Source organism: Centroberyx gerrardi, chromosome 13 (genome assembly GCF_048128805.1).
Source record: "Centroberyx gerrardi isolate f3 chromosome 13, fCenGer3.hap1.cur.20231027, whole genome shotgun sequence".
Lineage (NCBI taxonomy): Eukaryota > Metazoa > Chordata > Actinopteri > Beryciformes > Berycidae > Centroberyx > Centroberyx gerrardi.
This window is the reverse complement of record NC_136009.1, coordinates 30,626,816-30,648,713: the sequence shown is the minus strand read 5'-3', so window position 1 is coordinate 30,648,713 and position 21,898 is coordinate 30,626,816. Positions and strand designations below refer to the sequence as shown.

Below are 21,898 nucleotides of genomic sequence, written 5' to 3'. Positions count from 1 at the left end.
AGAAAATCAAGCTATATGTTATGTATTTCTGGGCATTAAGAGTCCTCATTAAAAACAAATCAGTCATCATTTTCTAGGTATAAACAACAGTTACATAAATAGTTTATATTCAAAACATTTAAGTAAAACATTGTAGACATTATTGAAACACATCGGGGAAGTATTTGATGACTGGAAAATATCAGTTTGATTTTTGGAAGAAATCAGACTAGAACTGTCACAGAGAATAACAAACCACTAAAACTGATTCCAGATCAGCATGCCGACACCTACAGGGCGTCGGCTCTTTAACTCCTACAACGCTGCAGACCATTGGCTAACAAAGTCAGATGGTCGCTAGACATCCAATCACAGACTTGAATGTTGATATGTGGCCGCCTTTTTCCCTTGAGCAGGAAGAACGGCCACAAAACAACCAAGTGTCAGCCCGTGCGTTTTCTGTTACTGTAAATAGCCTCATAAACGGATTTTTACTGGAGAGTGAAGACAAATAAAGTTCTGTTTTGCGTTATTCTGCATTTTGCGACTATTAAGTAAACGTTAGCTCTCCCATTGGCCCATGTCGGCTCCGGTCGCCGTGTGAAACTGTCAGAGGAGAAGCTAGCTGGCCAGCTAACTGCTAGCTAGCCTGCTGCTAGCCGCTGGTGTAACGTCAGAGGTAAGCGGCCGGGTGTGTGCTGTGAACATCCAAACACGGCAGCACCCCTCTCGTTTGACAGCTAGATACTCCCAAATGTTAACTTAGCTCGGAAAGCCTGCGTAGCTAACACACTTATTCTAATGTTAGCCAGAAGTCAGTCGTGACAGGCTGAGATGGATGACAGCAGCAGCTTTCATGGAAGCTGCTAGCTCCAGTACGCTCTGTTTTCTCGTGTGGAGAGAACGTCATGCCGAAATCTGGCAGATTAATGTGTTGTAGCCTGGGTCTTGCCTATCAGTAAATCCACACGTGATAAAACACGACTTAAGAAACGTTAGAATCTGCTGGTCATTTCGGCATACACCTGATCCACCAAGCAGAACCTTATTTCAGTAAAATTTTGGAATTGGTTTAAACTGTTCGCCGTCTTCCATGTTTTATTTTGATGTAACGTTAGCTAGTAAGATTGATAGAATAACTGGGGAACCAAATCTGTTAAAACTGAAATTTGATTTAAATGTGTGCTGTCTGATATATTGACCGTATGCCAGTGTCTCTTGCCGATTCGTAAAAAGCTCTGAAGTCATTTTGTACCAGGTTTGTACGTTTGCCAGTATGCATGGAAATCTTAAATAGCCAGATTTTTGAATGGAGTTTGGCGTTCCTTTCTCTCTGTAGGACTTAGAAGCTAAGAAGCTAACTGCAAGTCTGCTGCTACTTTGTGTTTGACATTTAGTGAACAGCCATCCTCTAACATCACCCCTGTCCAGATAAAACACATGTAACCTGCTATAGAGAAGGAGGGTTTGTCGACTGAGCAGCAGTAGTCTCACTCTGAAGTCACTTTTTCGCATGGCTGAAGTGCATTCCTGCTGAACAGCCGCTTTTCTGAATGGCTTCGTAACAACAGGCGCCATTCTCTGAGCTACAATGTAGGGACAGGCTTCCCGCACACACACACACACACAGTGTCTGGAAAGTCAATATTCCGACAGGATGAATAGTATAACACAAGTCTACACGCCGAGACACTTTACTTCTGTGGCCTCTGTAGATCTATCTCTAGATTTATTTGCTGTAAATGCACATACTTGTTTTCTTCATATTCCCATATGTTGTTATATAATGTGTATATGTTGTTATTTTTATGTTTCTGCCCAATTCATCCTTCAGTATTTAATATTTTTGATATATTTTCATACTGTACATCTTCTGTATTCACTCTTGCTCTGCATTGGTAAAAAGAAAAGAACCAGGGAAAAAAAATAAGTTTTGTATTTTGTGTGAAACCCCAGTCGTCTCATTTCCCTTCGCTGTCAGTCGGTTCAGCCTTGCATGGGTCAGTGAGCGGGCAGCGATGAGCGGGGAGCCGGACGCTCTGGCCGTGGTCAACCAGCTGCGGGACCTGGCCGCCGACCCCATGAACCGCCGGGCCATCGTCCAGGACCAGGGCTGCCTGCCGGGACTCATCCTGTTCCTGGACCACCCCAACCCCCAGGTCGTCTACTCCGCCCTCCTGGTGAGCCGGACCACACGCTGCTGTCCTGACACCGCCTGTGGGGGTTTCTCTCTACTCGGGGTGGAAGAGGAGTGTCAAGCTTGGTTTATACTCTGTGTACTCTATTCACTGGACATTAATGACTTGGACTTGACTTGGTAATCTACATTAAGACTTGAGACTGACGTGGGACTTGTGCCTGAAGACTTGAGACTGACGTGGGACTCAAAGTTGACTTGGTCTCACCTCTGTAATATACACATTACTAATGATTGTCTCTCAAAATGTCCTTGTGTGTAAATATCTAAGAAAGCACCAATAGGCATCCACATAATATTGAAAGAAAGAATATTGAAAGTACCTTTCATTTTTCAAGTATTTATTTCACTGGATTAGCCAGAAATGGGCATTACCATACAGTTATTTTATATCTAAACAATATCTTAATTGGTTTTCCCTAAAAATTACTATGTCGTGATATATAACATTACTGTGATATGAAATTACACATACCATGATAGAAGATTTTTTCCACATCGCCCCCCCTAGCACCAAGGTATTTGTGAAACGATTCAGTTTGGTTTTAACAGGTTTCAAGGCCCAGAGGTCATGAAACTCACTCAACACACGAGTGACCATGGCAACTAAGACAGATAAGACGGATTAGCCAAATATATCACATGTCCTTGGCCTGAAGTGGGTAAACATGCAGTTTAATGTCCAACTCTGACCGGTTGTCGTTATCAGGCCGTTCGCTACCTGGCAGAATGCCGAGCCAACCGGGAGAAGATGAAGGGAGAGCTGGGGATGATGCTGAGCCTGCAGAACGTCATGCAGAAGTGAGTGTGTGATGGAAACTGCAGGAACACCTGGAAGAGTTAGCAGTGAAGCGGCTCAGTGTTTCCTCTGTACCACATGCTGCTGAGAGGCTGGGGATGCATCCAGAAGTCACATGACTCACAAGTAGTTTGTTTATTGGACAGTTTGAACCTGTCATCCTCTAACATGATGGACTTGTCTGTCTCTTCTTCTGTGGTGTTCATACCAGTTAAGAACTCATGAAGAAATATCTGAATATGAGCATCAGTCCAGACTTCATTTTGTTCTGCTAGGCTTTCCAAGCATGAGGAACCGCATCTGTCTCCTTATCACCCATAATCCCTTGCGTTTCGTGGTGGTTTCCTGTAGTTGGTTGGATTAATTACCGCACTGCAGTTCTCTTGTTAGACTGAGACTCTCGCTGCCGTTATTTGGTGCCACCAGAGTTAAAAGTTCGTCTTTTGCTCCATCTATTCAATCCAACTTTATTGTTGTTTGACATTATCCAAGTACACGGTGAAAATATTTTTCCTGGGTTCACACTGCTTTCCAAATGAGCATAGATAAAATAGTACACACACGGACAAATTAAAGAAAAATGCAGAGAAAACAGCGCAATGTAATGTTAACAGTAGCAGTATTGATAGGATGCTGTGGTTTTGACCCTTGACCTTCTTATTATCGGTGTCTTGTAATGCTGCAGATCTAGGATTTAAAGTTTATTTTACTGTTGCAGTAATTGGCATTCTCTGTGGAAAAGAGTTTAGCCTAAATGGTTAAAATATATATGGAAAAACAAACAATCCCAGCGATCTGCAGTAAATTATATATTTTAAATTGCTTGTGAATAAATAAATGTTAAGGTGATCAAATAAAATGATTTGTAGTAATTTAATTTCATCACTGTACACTTAATTTGGTACAGTTTTAACTCTTCGATATTTAATTTAATTGCATTTTATTTGATGTAGCATTTAATTTTATTGATTTTATTTGACGCAACGTTTAATATGATAGCATTTTATTCAATCCATCATTTAATTTGATGGCTATTTAATGGATTCAGTGTTTAATTTGTTATTTTTGTCACTTCCGCCTCCCGTACAGAACGACCACGCCGGGGGAAACAAAGCTCTTGGCGTCGGAGATCTACGAGCTCCTGCAGGCGTCCGGCGGCGCCGACGCCGACCCGGCGGACGAAGCCGCCAGCAGCCGCCGCAAAGCCCAGTTCTTCCTGGGATCCACCAACAAGCGAGCCAAGACCGTCGTGCTCCACATCGACGGCCTGGACGACTCGGTGAGCGCAAACACAGACTGACCGTGTCGGATACGGCTCCCATATCTCATGTTAAATAACCAAACTAATCTTCCTCCCATTGAACTGAATGGTAATGTTAGGTGTGATGTCAGACAAAACTGAAAAAATGTGCTTGTTGTCATCAGTTCAGACAGCAGAATTGTGTGTCATGATTTCCCAAAATCGCCAGAGCATTACCATATGATTCCACAGAAAGACAATAAATGATAATATTGAATTATCACCCAGCTCTAGCTGTTAGGCGCCCATCATTAGGATAATAACTGTATTTGTACACCATTTTTCTTAAAGTCCTAGTTAAATAGAAGGAAGCAAAAAACAATGAGCTGTAGTAAAGGAAAGACTGTGTTTTGAATTTTACACTTGAGATATCTCCAATATTTCAGATATCAAAACACATACAGCACAGTCCATCCACGACTTCACCTTCACCACTTTCTGTACAAATCAGTGTTGTTAGATTCTCAAAATCCCACAAGCAAACGGTGGTTATAACTGAATTTACTCCTGTTTACTAGAGCTGCTGTCAATGAGGTAAAACACTTACAGCTATCTGATATGGAATATTAATAAGTTAATCAAGCATGCAAGCTTTTTTTGTTTATCTATGTAATCAATTTTCTTTGCTGCAGAAAATCTACTTGTCATAGTTGCCATTGATTAGATTTAAAGAAATATTCATCCACGAGAGTTTTGACTTTCTTTTTGTTCAAGATGAACTCAGACTGAGGCTCAAACAGAGAATGCAGCAGTCTGAAGTGTTGTTGAAGTGTTTCCTGGTCCTCAGGGTCGGAGGAGTCTCTGTGAAGAGGCGCTGCTGAAGATCAGAGGCGTCATCAGCTTCACGTTCCAGATGGCCGTCAAGAGATGCATCGTCCGGATCCGATCTGACCTGAAGGCCGAGGTGAGGAAAGTTTGATTTTTACGTGCCATTAGTGGATCCCAAAGACTTCTACACATAACGACCTGCCAAGCTCTTCATGTTTGTGTGCGGTTTCCAAACGGCTCTGTGGCTCAAACTTTCACCCTTCCTCCAGGTCTTAGTGTCATGTAGACCTTACCATCAAAGGCTTTCCCAAAAAGCTAAAACTAATGCTAACTCCCTGTTGATGTTGATTCTACGCTGCTGCACTTACAGTTCACGCAGCCCTTCAGAATAAAAGTCCGGCAATATACCAAAACCTGTGAGAGAGAGTGAGCACGATACTTTGCCGGGGAAGAAGCGCGTTCTGAATGACAGTAAAGTTTATATTTTACTTGTTTCTTAACTTCTTCATATGTCCTTTCTGAAGGAGCTCATCAGCAACGTTAGGCTCTCTGAGCGCAAACTGCAAATATTTGCACACACATGTAAACTTTGGCAGCCAAGATAAACCAGCTGGAATTTGTTGAAGAAGCCCCATAATAAGAAGCAGCAGTTAAGATGCTTTCTTATGGCTGTGGAGAGCGGGACTATTCGGGTGCAGATGGATGCTTAGGATTTATTTGTTTGATTTGGCAGGAAACATCCTCCTTGGGCAAACAGTTCTTTGGAGGCTTTCCACGCACCAACTGCAACTGTGCAGAAACGTACAATTAGGTTAGAGGAGTGTAGTGTCCGGGTAAATAAACCACCTGTCTCCTAACAGACCTGTTAGAGCTGGTGTTAAAGCGCCATATTCTCCAGAGTTTTATTTTGTGTCTTTCTGTCCATTCAAAGCTGTGTGTGTGGTGTCATGCACCAAAAACACTCTCAATCCATTTCTCCACGTTCATTTTCCAGCATCTCTCTGAGCCTTACCAAGAACAGGCCGTTTCTGTCGCCGTGTCTTTAAGGCTCATTAATATTAACGACCCTCCGTTCCGATTGGCTAACCGTTTCGAGAGCGAAACGTGAGACGCCGCGGCCCGGCGGCTACAGGTAGGGAAAACTCTCCGGTAATAAACGATGACGACCGCTCGACCGCTTTGAAAAAAACACTTTGTTAGTCTATTATTTCTTACAGAAATGATAATGAGCGAACCTTTGTGACGCCACAAAGTTACGGAAGTCCAAACGGCTCGTTTAGAGGCTCGCTTTTCTAATATGGATTGTGTGGATTTAGTTGGCGACCGTGCGTTTTGATACTTTCACCATGTTTAGATAGACCATCCAACTCCTTTATAATAAATAAAATATATATAATATATAGTAGGCATGGGGAATCCTGTTTTACATGATATGGGACCTTTAATAAGAGGCTTGGGTTTGGATGTGTGGAAAACCGTTTTGGGACAGAGTGGTACAATGGGAGAAAGAGCCTCAAACTGACCAGTCAAATGTCTGCTAACAAGAGACAAATCTACTACACACCAATCCAGACAAATACATGGCCGCTTTTGCAGAGAATGACTTGTTGTAGTCGTAAAATAAAGTTCCTCCACATGACATGGCTTAATCGAATATGATGGTTACATAAGTATCGAGGTCATGTCTACAGACTTAGCATCATGGATCTCTGGAGACTCTGAAGGCTGCACTGAATGCTGCCAGAGCGAGGGATTTCGACAGTCCTGGGTCACTGTCTTGAGCAGTGTGTGTGTTTCCTAAATCCAACTGATGATTGGACATCACACACTTAAAGGCTTCACAGTTTTTTTTTTTTTTTGTGTTTCCTCTCCAGGCTCTGGCCTCGGCCATCGCCTCCACCCAGGTGATGAAAGCCCAGCAGGTGATGAAAGGAGAAAACGGAGATGAGGTTCGTTTCAGTCTCTCTTATTATTTTCTTCTTGCTGACCTCAGATGAACTGAAGATAAAGGTCAGGGTGGTTTGTCAAAGTTAAAGACGAACTGGGCTTTTGAAATCTTTGTTTGCAAGTTGGACGCTGTCCTAAAATTTAAAAACGTACAAATACATGCCATTACTAGCTATAAATGAGTGGGCCAGTATAAGAAAAGAAGAAGGAAAAGGACCAATAACAATCCAAGATGACGGAAGTGACTCCAGAACAAGACCAAGCTGAAACAATAGCAAACAGCAAAGAAATACACAAACAAAAATATTCATGCTTGGACTTCTCAAATTCTTCCCAATCTTTGCCTCCCTTATTTGTCACTTACGCATTTTGTCGTCTTTGTTCCATTTTTGGGGTCGACGAAGCCACAAAGCGACAAGCGGGTTTCTCTGTTTACTTGTAAAGTTAAGTATAAGTTTCCCAAGTTGAACGTTCTCCCACAGCTTTGTTAGCCAGATGAGTCTCGCAGAATAGTAAACAACAATGGCGGTGACGAGCAACACTGAAATATCTTCGGACTTTGAGGGTATAACTGCATTAAAAGAACAAGTAACTGCACTGAAGCTAGGGCTGCACGATATATCGTTTCAGCATCGTCATCGCGATGTGCGCATGCGCAATAGTCACATCGCAGGACGTGCGATGTCAAGTAAGGCAAATTAACTCAAACACGTCATGCTACAACTTTTTTGCTGCTTGATACAAAAGGAAAACTCGCACGGTTCTCATTTTCCATGACTAATCTACAAGAGAAGTCTGTCTGATATAACATCATTTACTCCGATTTAAGGGTTTGTTATAAGAGTAGCGTATGTTACCTTCCAGCTTTCGCGGCTCCGAACCGTAGTTGGGAAGCCTCTGGTGTTGTGCTAGCTATTTTAGCTTAGCCTGGCTCGTAGCTGGTAACAAGCTTTTTACTAAGAGTCCGGACCGACTCTGCAGTGGAGAACTGGCACTTTATTTCTGTACAGCAGCGAACATAATGCACGGCCTCTCGGTGACGCTCTTAAGCTCTTTTCCCGCTAACTATGCTAACTTTACTCACTTAGCATCCTGCAACTCACTCTGGCTGCGGCTAAAAACACACTCACTTCCTGCTACGTCACCCGCAGGTTACCCACAAGGCCACCTTCTTAAAGGGGCAAGGCTTGATAGAGCTATTCAAGTCATTTGGTGAAAATTCCTGTATTTTTTCATATCGCAATATATATCGCAGAAAAAAAAAATATTGCAATGTCAGTTTTTTCCAATATCGTGCAGCCCTAACTGAAGCCATACCTGTTTGTCAGGGGAGAAGATGTTGTAGCCTAGAATGTACTTCACCTTTTATCTTCCCGGGTGTTTCCAGGTTCTAATCCCGTTTTCGGAGGACGGTTCTGTTGAGGTGGAGCGGAACGACGACTTGCCGGACTACCTGCCGGAGGAGGAGAGTCCGTCGCAGGAACCCGACAAGGCGGTGAGCCGGGTCGGATCCGGCCAGGACGGATCCAGCTGGCTGGGCGCCGCCGCCAACTTCCTGTCCCGCTCCTTCTACTGGTGACCCTCCAGGGCCACCGTACCCGCCGCTACTTCCTCCTCTCAGAAACTTTACAGAACCAAAACTACCAGCTGCCAAATCCCGCCACCGTTCCAGCTGGAGAGCCAAAATGCGTGATAGGATAGGACTTCTGACTGTGTGTATGTGTACACACTCACTACCGCAACTATAATCTCTTGCGAACAGTATCCATCACACTCCGGTTTGAACGCGACGCCGAAAACACAAAAACGGTGACGGCTGACCGGGAGAGGAGTGGATTCTTCCAAACCAGTGGGGTTGTGGTTGCAGTTTGGAGTCGGTTTCTGAGTGAGAACCGGGACGATCTTCTCTCTGTAAACGGGTCCATCTTTGTTACAAACCAAATTGTCTTACCGGACTTAAGCGTACCGTGTCGGTGTTACGACTAAACCCGCCGGGGGGGAAAAGAAACCACCCAAACTGTCAGCATGAACAAACATTAACGAGTTTAGAATAATTTGGTGACGAGGATCAAAATGTCCGTCTGCATTGAGGACTCCCCTCTCCTCCCTTTACCTTTTTAATATTTTCTTATCTCCATTTGACCAAGAAATGACTCAGTCACTTTTTTCTCTAGTTTGATGTGTTAAAGGATATGCAGTAGTCGGTGTGTTCAGTTAGCTGTGCCTTTGGTTTCACCGGCCCGCTCCAGAAATGCCCCAAACCTGCTTCTGTTGAAGCTGCTCCGTGTTTCACTTTCAAACATCAATCTTTCATTATCACAGTGTTGCTGCCTTGGTCTACTGACTGTAAACTGACGATTGGTCTCCTCCATCTCACACCAGTAGTATTAGTGTTAGTTCTAGTGTTTCTCTACATTAAGACTACATTTCCCATCAGCCCCGTTGCTTCCTGCCCCCCCCCTCCCCCTCCCTGAAGAGGATCAACATGTTGGAAGTGATTTCTCCATCTTCCTTTCCTTCCTTCCACCATCTGCTGCCAGAAACTCTTTCAGCTTTAGCTCCGTTTGCTCTAGAAGAACAGAACCTCTTCCTGTTTTGTGCCGTAAAGCGATCCAGCAGATTTCCCTCCAGATCCACCAGGTGGAGAAACTATGGAGGATGCAGAGTAGAGGCTGATAGAGGCGGACACTTTTCTCGGTGGTGGTCTTCTTTGTTTACGATAATTATACTAATGTCTCAAAATTAATGTGGTAACGATTTATTAATTGTAAAATGCAACACGAAGCACATTTAAAGGGTCGTTAGGAGATTTGTCAGGGTGGTCCACAGGTTTGAGAGACTGAAAAGTGCCAGGTGTGATTCCCCTTTTTCTTGGGAATGAATTGGAGATAAATGGCATTTTCACCTCGGATCAATAGAGAATGAAAAAAAAAAAAAGAATGGTGCTGGTTTTTCCCCTCCATGGAGAGGTCAGAGGTCGTTTCTGGACCCGGTCGTTGTGTTTACACCAACACCCTCGTATGAATGCCTTTACTGATTTTGTTTCAAGCCTCCTCTTTCCTCGTTCCGTTCAGGTTCTCTGAAGGTTTCTGGGGATGAGACGCTGTACTCCGACTTTAAATCCTTCATGTAATATTCTGGACTTTGGAGCGATGTTACCTGAGTTTTGTGGTGATGTCTTAGCCCAGGGGATTGATGGGAAATCAGTTTTGTGACCATTTTGCACAGTTTAATCTCCGGGTTACGTTCTTAAATGGAGTAGAAACCTACATTTTAACATTGGAGCATGTTAAATATTACTCAGTAAAAAAAAAACAGATAAGCTATGTCACTGCAGAGGCTTTCAGTCATGATCCTCCATGCATCCTGACTGGACACCACTGTTTCATTGAATGGCTCAAAGTGAACTGATGCTACATTTTCAAAGTGTTTATTCCATTGAAGCGCACTGTTCTCTCTCCAGAAGCAGAGCCTGCGTTCCCTTTTCTTTTGTTTTTTTTCTCGATGCATGATTAGCCAAACAGAAGGCAAGGCTAACAGTTTTTTTTCCTCTCTGAATATGTGAAAACTGTATTTTGAAACAAAAGGTAAGGTGCTTTGAGTCTTTGTGTAAGTAAAATAAAAAAAAGTGGAACATTTTGGATTCACAGCAGCAGATCACATGACTGCTGATAACGTAATGAATGCCAATAATGTAATAAAACAAAATTTAATAAAGCCTACAATGTAATATGAAGCCAATAACGCAGTAAAATCTTGAGACAATAACATAATAGCATTTTTGCCAATAAAGTAATAACTGGTAACACTTTACAATAAGGGTACATTAATTAAGGGTTAGCTAATGCTTAATAAGCATTAACTAACTCTTAATTAGCAGTTAACTAATGTGTCTGGTAATAATTTACTAATGGTGTTCATGTTAACTAAGGTATTAATGTATACATTATTTAGTAGTCATCTTTATAAACTATTAAATGTATAAATTAATAAGTAAATTATTACCAGCCACATTAGTTAACTGTTAATTAAGGGTTAGTTAATGCTTATTAAGCTTTTTTTTTTTTCCACCTTTATTTATTCAGGGGAGTTTCACTGAGAGCGATGCTCTGTTTTTCAGCAACGCCCTGATCACATTCACACCTGGAAGCTGACCAGTACAACCAGTCTGATCTGCTGCAGCTCCACTGGAGCGGTCGGGGTTAAGAGCCTTGCTGAAGGGCTCCTCAGTGGTGGTGATGAGGGAGGGGCGAGCGCTGCTTTTCACTTTCCCCACCCAGATTTATCCTGCCGGTCCGGGGGATTGAACCGACAGCCTTCCGGTCACAAGCTCGCTTCTCTAACCTTTAGGCCACCGCTGCCCACAAGCATTAACTAACCTTTAATTAATGTACCCTTATTGTAAAGTGTTACCTAATAACTAATTAAACATTTTGTCAACCATTATGACTTTTTGACATCAGCCAAGATTAACTGGATCATGAAACATTTTCCTAGCAAAGAGAAAATAAGTTACAAAGTTATTGGCAAAAACGCCATAATGTTATGGTTTCAAGATTATATTACGTTATACAGCTTAGTTACGTTATTGACAGGTATGACATTTTAGACCTACACGGTCTTTTTTTCTGACGGGTTTCTGCTGCAGACGCATGTTACACTGACAGCTGAAGTCCAAGTCTCTGCACAAACTGTAGTTTTATTTCTACAAACACTGACAGGAGGCGGACCTGCTCTGCTGTCAGAAATAATCTGATTGGTCGAGTTAAACCTCAGTGGGCGGAGCCAAAGAACCACAGTTTTTCTGGCGAAGTAACATTAGACTGAAGCTCAGTGAAAAAGAGAAGAGGTAAAAGAGGAGGAAGCTAATATGAAGCCTAGCGCTCTGCTGCTAACTGAAAAAATACAATCTATCCTACTAAGTTAGCTAGGTTAGCTAGTTAGCTAGCTGACCTTCAAGTTCAAACTAGCCATACTAGCCTATAGCTATCTAGGTAAAATGGTTAGCTAGCTGCTGACCTTCCAACATAATGAATGAAAAATCCATTGCCATTTATATTTGTATTCAACTTTTGACCAGAGTTCCTTCTTTGCCATTTATGATTGCCGTTTAGCTAACTGGTAGCTAAAAACTGGTTCTCTGGCTCCGCCCACTGAGGTTTCACTCAACCAATCAGATTATTTCTGCCTCTGAGAAACATTTATAGAACTAAAACTACAGTCTGCAATCTCTGCATGATGTGGATTTCCACCAAAAAAAGCTAACTTCTCCCTCTGCCTCATCGACCAAGTTCATTTTTTTGCCAATAGTGTTTCCTCAGATGTGTAATTCTCCATTCATGTTCGGGGGAAATAACTTTGTATAGAATTACTGTCTGGACGTGTACTGTTGTACTCATTTTGTGAGTGTGTGTGTGTGTGTTTGTGTACCTCCCAGGTGTGCCCATGGCTCCGCCTACATCATAGACTGCCCAATCACATCCTGAGTAGCTGGTTGTCAATCATGTCAGGTGGGCGTTAGATGAAGCTTGAATCTATTGTTCTTGTTTTGTTTTACTTTGGTTTGTTTTTTTCCCCAGAAATCTTTTGTGCTTTCAAATAATTATAAATAGTTTGTTTTTTTTAAATCAGTTTCACAATGAATATCAATTAATATATTACTTAAACTAATAATCATGAACTCTTCAAATACTCGCATAAATTGATTTCTCTGCATTTTCTTTATTCGACTCAGGTGAAATTTAAGTGGAATAATTAAGATCTCTTATAAATAAGTAATTTTTTTAATTTTTTTTTTTAGTTTTTTTATAAGTAATTTCTACTGAGATCCTGGTTTTGTTTTATAACTCCTGACACTGGCTGGGATGTGTGTGTGTTCACATCATCATCAGGTGTGTCACTGTCTGTCTTGGAGAACATGGGCCGCTGTACATATGAAGTCTGTCATGATGATTTGATTCCCAGAGTTACTTCAGAGAATAAAAACTGTGTCATGAATACTTTCCTCGTTCGAATGTTCGCAGATATTCAGCTTCCGGTGTCATGTGATGTTTTGGGAAAAGAAAGTTCTAAACAGACGAGTCGAACAGATATAATAAACTTTGTCTCGAGTTAATCTCAAGAAAACAAAGCGGTAAACAACAACGGTGTAAATAACATGTATGAATATTTGTCCTCAATGGGCTTCCGTAGTGATTTTATAAAGTGAGTCTCCTGGCTGGAAAGAGAGAGCTCTGGTAGATTACAGTGCATCGGTGTGTCTGAAGGCTGTGATGTGGCAGCAGGGTCAGCAGGTGGCAGCGTTGATCCATGTCGGTCCTGCAGGGTGACTGAAGGCTTTAACCCCCCTCCTACCCCTCCTTTTTTTTACCTTTACTTATCCATCCTGCTTCATTCATTCAGTTTCACATATTCTCCCTGGGAGCTGTTACTGGTGAAAAGAGAATATAAAAAGAATAGAGCAAATGGGGATATTAAAAAACATAACCAGTGATGTAGTGTTAAATCTATCTGGGTGAACTCTGACCTCCAGTCTGATCATCATAAGGCAAACAACCATCAACAGAAACAAACATCATTTCTACTTTAATTAATTTATGCTTTAATTCCCTTTAAAGTCCCTATGCTCCAAAATCAGTTTAATACTAATTATTATGATGTTCACTATGAACGGCTCATCATGATTTATGTCGGTCTGAAAGGGGGAGTAGTGAGTTTATCAGTCTCAAGTCGCAAGTCTAATGTGGATCACCAAGTCAAATCCATGTCATTAATGTCAAGTCTCAAGTCTAAATGTAGAACAGCAAGTCAAGTCAGAACAAATCAAGAGTCCAGTATCAATTTAATATCTTAAAGAAAACTAAATATCTAGGACTTTTCAATGCAATATGGTTTTAATAGGATAAAAACTTGGTAAGAGCATCATGAGTTTGATTTCTATAATCAGTTTCAACTTCAATAAATTCAATCATTCCATACAAATTCAGAAAACAGAATTTAAATTCAGTCGTCCGCTGGAACAAATCTCATCACTTTCAATCTAAGTAATTTACACAAACACAAGATCTCAAGTCAAGACTTTAGAAACCTTTTCAAGTCATCAAAGTACAAGTCAGAGTCAAGTCCCAAGTCACCAGAACCCAAGTCAAGTCGAGTCTCAAGTCTTCTCTTCATGCATCAAGTCAAGTCTTAAGCTATTAAAACTGACTCGGGTCTGACTCAAGTCCAAGTCATGTGACTCGAGTCTCCACCTCTGCATCACATCAATAAAAGGCATTGAAACCAACAAATAACTCAGATAAACAACAGATTAAGGCCAAAATAGTCACTCCTGCAATACTGAAGTGTTAAAACAAAAAAAGTGAATCCCTGAACACAAGAACACTTCAACACTTCAGCATGTTGAGTAGAAATGCATGAATGAAAAGTATGAAAGCTGAACTGATATGGATCAGGTTCAACAACATTCAGCAGTGAGTTACTTACTGCTACTTCGCTGCCAGCAGCAGGCAGTAAAATCTTCAAAAGGTGACTTTCTTTTTTTTTTTTTTTTCTTTGTTGAATGAAGCTGTTTGGCTGCAGAGCCTCCAGGCAGCGACCGCTCGACTCCGGTCCTGAACACCGGACAGAAGCTGAACGCAGGTTTTGTCTGGGAGTGAAAGGCGAGGCCGGTGCGGTTTGTGGCACAGAGAGAGGAGAGATCAGCTGACAGCTGACTGCAGCGACTCTGTTACTCTGCAGTTCAGTCCGGAGGAGAGAGAGAAATAAACTAAAACAGTTTTTACTCACCAAAACTAATGAATTGTTGAACAGTTGGTTGAAAACATTATAACTCATCATACTTGCATCAAAGCACTTATAACTTGATTCATGGCTATTATAGTTTTGGATTTTTCATCATTTTTTTTTTATTTTTTATATAGTTGTCCCTTTTTATTTCAATATCAGTTTAGTTTTCACTGGGTTTGGTAGTTTTAGTTTAGTGTTTATTTAGTTTTACTTCTAGTTTTAGTATATTTGGAAGCTGTGCTATCTTTTAAAGGTGTAATGACAGATGTTCAGAACAGGTATTTTTTTTATGTTTGCAGAAAGTATTGTGCCATACAAACGATAAATCATAATTTCCCTAACCCTTAAAGTTTTGACCACCTCAAAATTCTCTGCCCAGATTTCCCTGCACATAAACATAAAATGAAAACTCAATGAAAACATTTGATGTGTATTCTTAATTTAGTTTTGTTTTACAAGTAGACAAGATATGTTTAGTTCAGTTTTAGGTTTTCCGCAAAGACTCATTTTTATTTTAGTTTAAGTTTAGTTTTTACCTTATTTTTAGTTGACAACATTAACCTTGACTGCATCACAAACTCATACAAATGTCAGAAAATGTGATATTGCACTAAGTGCATTATGAATGTGCTATAACCAGGTTATTGGTGTATTTCAGTGGAACTGGTATTTTCTTTATCAAATGTATTTTGAGCTGTGGAATTCTTATTAATGAGCCACAAATTACATTTTCTGATGCAGTTTTGATGTAGTTATAAAGTGCTTATGATGTGAATATGATGTGAATATGATGTGAATATGATGTGAATATGATGTGAATATGACTCATAGCGCGTCATAACCAACAACTCAAGTACAGTGTTACCAAACTTCTATTTTATGTTGACATTTTAGTCATTTAGAGACGTCGCTGAGTTAGACAGCAGAATCAGCTTCTGTTCTTAGATCAGACAACAAAAGTAAGGAGGTCAAAGGTCAGAGGTCACAGCACTTGGACAATAGATGGAACAGATATTCCTGAGAGACCAGAATGATTATAATGAGAGAAGAAGTGAAGGCAAAGGAAACGAGAGCTGAGGAGCAAAGGCTGAAAGGATCGACTGTTCGGAGACTGTCTGGTTTTTCTGGTCTGGTTTTTCTGGTCCGGTCAGCGGAGTGTCGACTGCAGTCCGTCTCACTGGGGAAATGGATTCATTCCTGCTCCGGTCTCCGGACTTCAGACTCTTGATTCTCTCTACTGCTCAGCTTTACGCTTCATCACCTAACCATTAACTCATCACTGTGTCCTGCATCAGGACCAGAAGACTGATAAACTTGTACATTTTTATTTACAAAGCCATTATTGGTAAACTGCCCTTTTACTTGACCACTCTCCAAATATCCACCAATGCCTATAGTTTAAGATCACAGTCCTGCATTCTTCTTAAAGGAATAGTTCGCCCAAAAATTTAAATCCGGTCATTATCTACTCATCCTCATGCCAGTACAAAATCGGTTATACAACATATACAACTTACCAGGAGTTCTCCAGGCTCACTGCCGGAGAAACTTTCTTCCAAACAATTGCAATAAATGGGGAGTGGTTCTTTAGGCTTCAAAAAATCCATAAATGTTCTCCATACAGCTGCAGCATAATCCAAGTCTTCTGATGCCATGCGATCGTTCTGTGAGTGGAAAAAAACAAAATTGTTTCAATTATTTAATGCAAATTGAGTCTTCCTGATTGTATTCAGCTTCCACGTTCACAAACCTCACAAGGCCACTGGGCCACATGCTGCTGCGAGGTTTGGGAACATTTTAAATGAGCTGCTTTTTATTTTTACTTCAGTACATTTTTACAGTGGTAATTCTACTTCTACTTAAGTAAAATATCAGCAAAGTAACAATACTTCTGCTTGAGTAGGACATTCTAGTTCTCTTTCCCACTGGCAGTGATGCATCACTTTAGTCATTCAAACTGAGGAATGATTCGTCATGAATCACGGCCAAGTCAGACCTCTTCAGTCCCTCTTTCAAAACCCCCTGGAACTGGCTGTTATATTAGCATCATATTTGTCTGACTTCAAGTACAAACACGCCTCACACTTTGCTCAGTTTTTTTCCCTCATTGTACATTGTACATTGTTGCGCAACAGTCTGTTAGCCAAGGTTCAGGTTTCACATTAAGTGTGTTTGCACATAGAAAGGATTTCAAATACTGAAATAAAGAAAGAGGAAATATAATACGTACAGGTGAGAAAAAACCCATCTCAGACACCTAATTTCTACAACACTTTCTTTAACCTTTATTCAGGTTCTCAGTGAGATCAATATCTCTTTTTCAAGAGAGACCTGAGAACAGCAGCAGATAATAAACAAAAATATAGCTGCAAGCGGCAATTGCGGAGTCCAAGCACAACTTGAAAAGACAGACAAAACATTACAGAAGGAAGAAAGACACAAAAACTGACATGTTGTGACAATCAGACGCACACTAGGCGCACTTTAGGCTTAGCACCAGTGTTTGTGTTGGCCCGTGACTTCTGTAAAGTTCATCAATGCATTGCAACCACATTACTGAAGTTAGTCACAATGGCGAAACTTTCTATTAGAACATATTCCCTTTGTTCTTAATGACTTCAGGAAGGACAAGCCTGGATTTGAACCCACAACCTTCCACACAAGAGGTGGAGATTTTACCTACTGAGCCAAACACCTGTTACAGGTTTACTGAGGAGAAAATAACTAAAGGGAGAAGTATTGTGAGACTGCAGCCTATGATTGACAGACTGACAGTGCTAATCACTTTATAAAACATTGTAGTGCTCTCCATTAACGATTAAAACAATAGTAAGTCACATGGGCCAGACAGCTGCTGCTGCACTGCTCTCTCTGGGTGAAACGTCTGGCCTCACCCCAGTCAGATGATGCCAATCAGGTATTTTGTCAGATGATGTCAAACACCTGCTTTGAGTTTTCTGCACTGTGTGATTTAGTGTTGATTTACTTCTCATGAAACTTCAAAAAGGTCACAGTTCATCAGGGAGTTGAACGCACAACCTTTCGGTCCAAAGACTTGAGCTTTACCACTCTGCCCACTTCCACTTTGATGTGCCACAGAAACAAAGGGACAGGTGATTGGTTATAGGTGATAGTCCAACCCATATTGAAAGCCTCAGAAAGAATATTATAACTGTACTAGCACGCCACATTAATCAATTCACACATGGCTTTACAGACATCATCTTGACAGTCCAGACATCATTTGTCTTTTGTTTGATGAAGATTGATCAAACTATCTTGAACATATCACATTGTCAATTTATCAAAGTATTTGCAGCTGCACATTTCCATCTACTGTGCGCTCAGTTTTCAAGATATCATTATCATTTTTGGGCTGTTTACTAATTAAGGTATGGCGATTTCAAAAATCATGTTGTTTTTTTCCTGTAACGTACGGTTTAGGAGGACAACACTGTGGGATCACAGTCAGTTGTTGCTATAAACAGAGGGGGGCGACTTCAGAATCGGGGGTAGGTTCCAGTGTACGAAAGATTTATCTCACTTCAGCCGACATGTTCTGAAAATTTTAGCTCTCTAGGACATACGGCTGATTTTTAATGAATTTTTGAAGTTTTGACTTTAATATCTGTGAAGATTTCTCAAATATGCTGTCCATATCTTTAAAGGTCTCATATCATGTAAAGCAGGACTCCCTCTCCTCTGTGATGATAAAGGAGTTGGATGTGTATCTAAACATGGTGAAAGTATCAAAACTAAATCCACACAATCCATATTAGAAAAGCGAGCCTCTAAACGAGCCGTTTGGACTTCCGTAACTTTGTGGCGTCACAAAGGTTCGCTCATTATCATTTCTGTAAGAAATAATAGACTAACAAAGTGTTTTTTTCAAAGCGGTCGAGCGGTCGTCATCGTTTATTACCGGAGAGTTTTCCCTACCTGTAGCCGCCGGGCCGCGGCGTTAGGGCTGATTTAGGGACGATTTTGAAAAAATATCTAATTGCGATTATTTTGACTGATATTGCAACTGCGATATGATTTGCGATATTAGAGGGAATGATAATTTTTACATCATTATTCTCATTTTAATTGAAAAACGTATTAAAATTATTATTATTATGGTGTGATTTTTGCGGGGATCTGTACCAAACAAAGATGTTTTCTTAAGTCTGTAGAATATGATGTGTAGGCCAGGACATCTCTGCAGCACAATATTATATTATTATATTATTATATTATTAGACAATATTTCATTTAAAATGGTATTTTGACACACATTTTGCCTTTAACAAATATTGCGCCTCCTGCGATTTGAAAATTGCAGTAGGCCATATTGCGATTTCGATAAAATTTCGATTAATTGTTCAGCCCTATCTAGGACAGTATAAAAATACATGCTCCACCGTTTCCTGTAGTCTGCAATGATCACATCTACCCGTAGCATGCTTATTCATTATGTTTAATGTATTGTTTAGACCGGTGTGACCAAGCCTCATCCTTGATATGATGCCCTCCTCCTTTCTGTTTCTATTGCTTCCTCTCAATTCTCCTACTTTCCTTTGAATGCTGTAGTAGAATCGGCCTAGCGCTGGATCTCTTCATCGGGCTTTTATTTTGGTACTTCCGCTGACCGGCAGTGTGAATTTGCATATTAGCTAAATATTTAGTTACTTTCACCAAGCACCGTTTTAATATTTAGATTTAACATTTAACATTTAGATTTAACATTTAACATTTAAATTTAACATTTACATTTAGATTTAACATTTAGATTTAACATTTACATTTAGATTTAACATTTAGATTTAACATTTACATTTAAGATTTAACATTTAGATTTAAGATTTAACATTTAGATTTAACATTTAGATTTAACATTTACATTTAAGATTTAACATTTAGATTTAAGATTTAAGATTTACATTTAACATTTGACTTTTACATTTAACATTCAACATTTAGATTTAACATTTAACATTTAGATTTAACATTTAACATTTAGATTTAACATTTAACATTTAGATTAAACATTTAAGTTTAACATTTAACATTTACATTTAACATTTAGGTTTAACATTTAGATTTAGATTAAACATTTAGGTTTAATATTTAGATTTAACATTGACATTTTATTTAATATATTTTTTACAAGAAAAGTAAATATGACAAAGTTCACAAATATTGCTATAAATCTGGTAAAAAGTGACTTTAAAAAATTCACACCACTTTTTTAAACGTTGTTTGGAGCTAAATGTGACAAAATCTTGCTGTTAATTTCATCGTGCGCCACTGTTGTCTGGTCTTTATATATTGTACATAAATGACTGTCGCAGTTCTTATGAAAATAGATTAATCTAAAAATGTGTAGATGATTCTGTGATAGTGAGTCTTCTTAAGGGAAAGGAGCGGGATCATGGGCCTGCGGTCAATGACTTTATTTCTTGGTATGAGAAGCACTTTTTACACTTAAATGTCACAAAAACAAAAGACATGATTGCAGACTTTGGAAAGTCTCCACCTGGTCCTCAGCTGACTGTCATCCATTGAGCTGGAAGATAATTAGAAGTAGCCTTGGTACAATCATTGACAACAAACTCTCTTTTGGAGCCAATGTGAGGCTGATTTTAGAAAAGCACAACGGCATCTTTTCTTTCTTAGAAAAATGAATTCTTATGTTTGCTCCTCCATGATGACCAGAGCTTACTGGTCATCCCTCGCTCTAGACTTAAAACTAAAGGTGATCAAGCCTTTGAAACTCAGATAAATCGATGTAAATTTCAGATCCAGGATGAAGGGTGGAGCAGCAGCTCTCCTACGGCTGAGGCTCAGGTAACATTATGATCACAGAGAGGGAAAACATGAACGTGTCCATCAGGACAAGGTGGACAAACTGGATCTCAGGGCCATATAGGTTTGTGTCTGTCAGTGACAGGTGGAGGTGGATTTGGGCCTACACAGAGAGATTGGTGCAGTGCAGGTGCTGTAGTGATTGGAGGACTGCTTAATTTAAATAAATTATTCAAATGTGTATATGTGTTTGGGCTGGTAATTATCCAACTTTTATTGTGTTCAAGAGTACTAAATAGGCATAGAAAGTTGTGTGGAATTGCAGTAAATGTGTTTAAAGAATAATACAATTTTTGAGGGCCAACCTTGAGACACCCTACTGATTTATCCCTGCCACTTACAAGTAAACCTACTCGCTTTAAGTAAATTTAACGGCATATACTTTTGTACTTCGACTTGAGTAAAGGATTTGAAATGGTGCTTCACCTTTTACCAGAGTATATACACTCACCGAGCACTTTATTAGGAACACCTGTACACCTGCTTACTCATGCAATTATCCAGTCAGCCAATCATGTGGCAGCAGTGCAATGCATAAGATCATGCAGATACAGGTCAGCAGCTTCAGTTCATGTTCACATCAAACATCAGAATGGGGAAAAAATGTGATCTCAGAGACTTTGACCGACGGGCTGGTTTGAGTATTTCTGAACCTGCTGATCTCCTGGGATCTTCACATACAGCGGTCTCTAGAGTTCACACAGAACGGTGCGAAAAACAAAAAACATCCAGCGAGCGGCGGTTCTGCGGACGGAAACGCCTCGTTGATGAGAGAGGTCAGAGGAGAACGGCCAGACCGGTTGGAGCTGACAGAAAGGCTTCAGTAACTCAGATAACCTCTTTACAGCTGAGGGAGCAGAACAGCATCCCAGAATGCAACACGTCCAACCTGGAGGAGGATGGCACTTTGCTAGCTGATACCTAACCAGTGTTAGTACTGAGCACTTTATTAGGAACACCGTGTTCCTAATAAAGTGCTCGGTGAGTGTATTTAGATGAGTATTTGCACTTTTAGTAAGTACAGTAGTAAGGAATTTGTGAACTTCGACCACCTCTGAATCTGATTGGCTGCCCTTGGTGCCGCCCCAAATTTTCTTGTACATTATTGGTTGTTTAACTCTGATTGACACACTGAAATTGCCTGAAATGTAAGATTTTGCTGTTTTAAGAGTTTGTGCCTTAAGTGACCAAGACGCCTTTTGGCAGAAAGAAGAGCTGAGGAGCGACAGGTGTCGATGTTCTGTTTCTTCTTCTCCACATATTTCAGTCTAGA

General features: G+C 40.4%; 1 protein-coding gene across 1 annotated transcript; it reads left to right on the top strand.

Annotated features, from left to right (window-relative positions):
* The first annotated feature begins 400 nt into the window (after nt 1–400).
* LOC139921174 (armadillo repeat-containing protein 1-like) lies at nt 401–10,733 on the top strand. The gene is made up of 7 exons (XM_071911350.2): nt 401–658; nt 1,961–2,159; nt 2,886–2,977; nt 4,065–4,254; nt 5,063–5,179; nt 6,918–6,992; nt 8,378–10,733. The coding sequence occupies exons 2-7, from the start codon at nt 1,998–2,000 to the stop codon at nt 8,567–8,569; spliced, it is 828 nt and encodes a 275-aa protein (XP_071767451.1). The 5' UTR covers nt 401–658; nt 1,961–1,997; the 3' UTR covers nt 8,570–10,733.
* The last annotated feature ends 11,165 nt before the right edge of the window (nt 10,734–21,898 follow it).

Excerpts from the sequence above, each read along its gene's own strand:
- LOC139921174 (XM_071911350.2), top strand. The coding sequence starts at position 1,998 with ATGAGCGGGGAGCCGGACGCTCTGGCCGTGGTCAACCAGCTGCGGGAC. Across the intron at positions 2,160-2,885 it reads TCGTCTACTCCGCCCTCCTG|GCCGTTCGCTACCTGGCAGA; the intron begins GTGAGCCGGACC and ends TGTCGTTATCAG. Across the intron at positions 6,993-8,377 it reads AAGGAGAAAACGGAGATGAG|GTTCTAATCCCGTTTTCGGA; the intron begins GTTCGTTTCAGT and ends GGGTGTTTCCAG.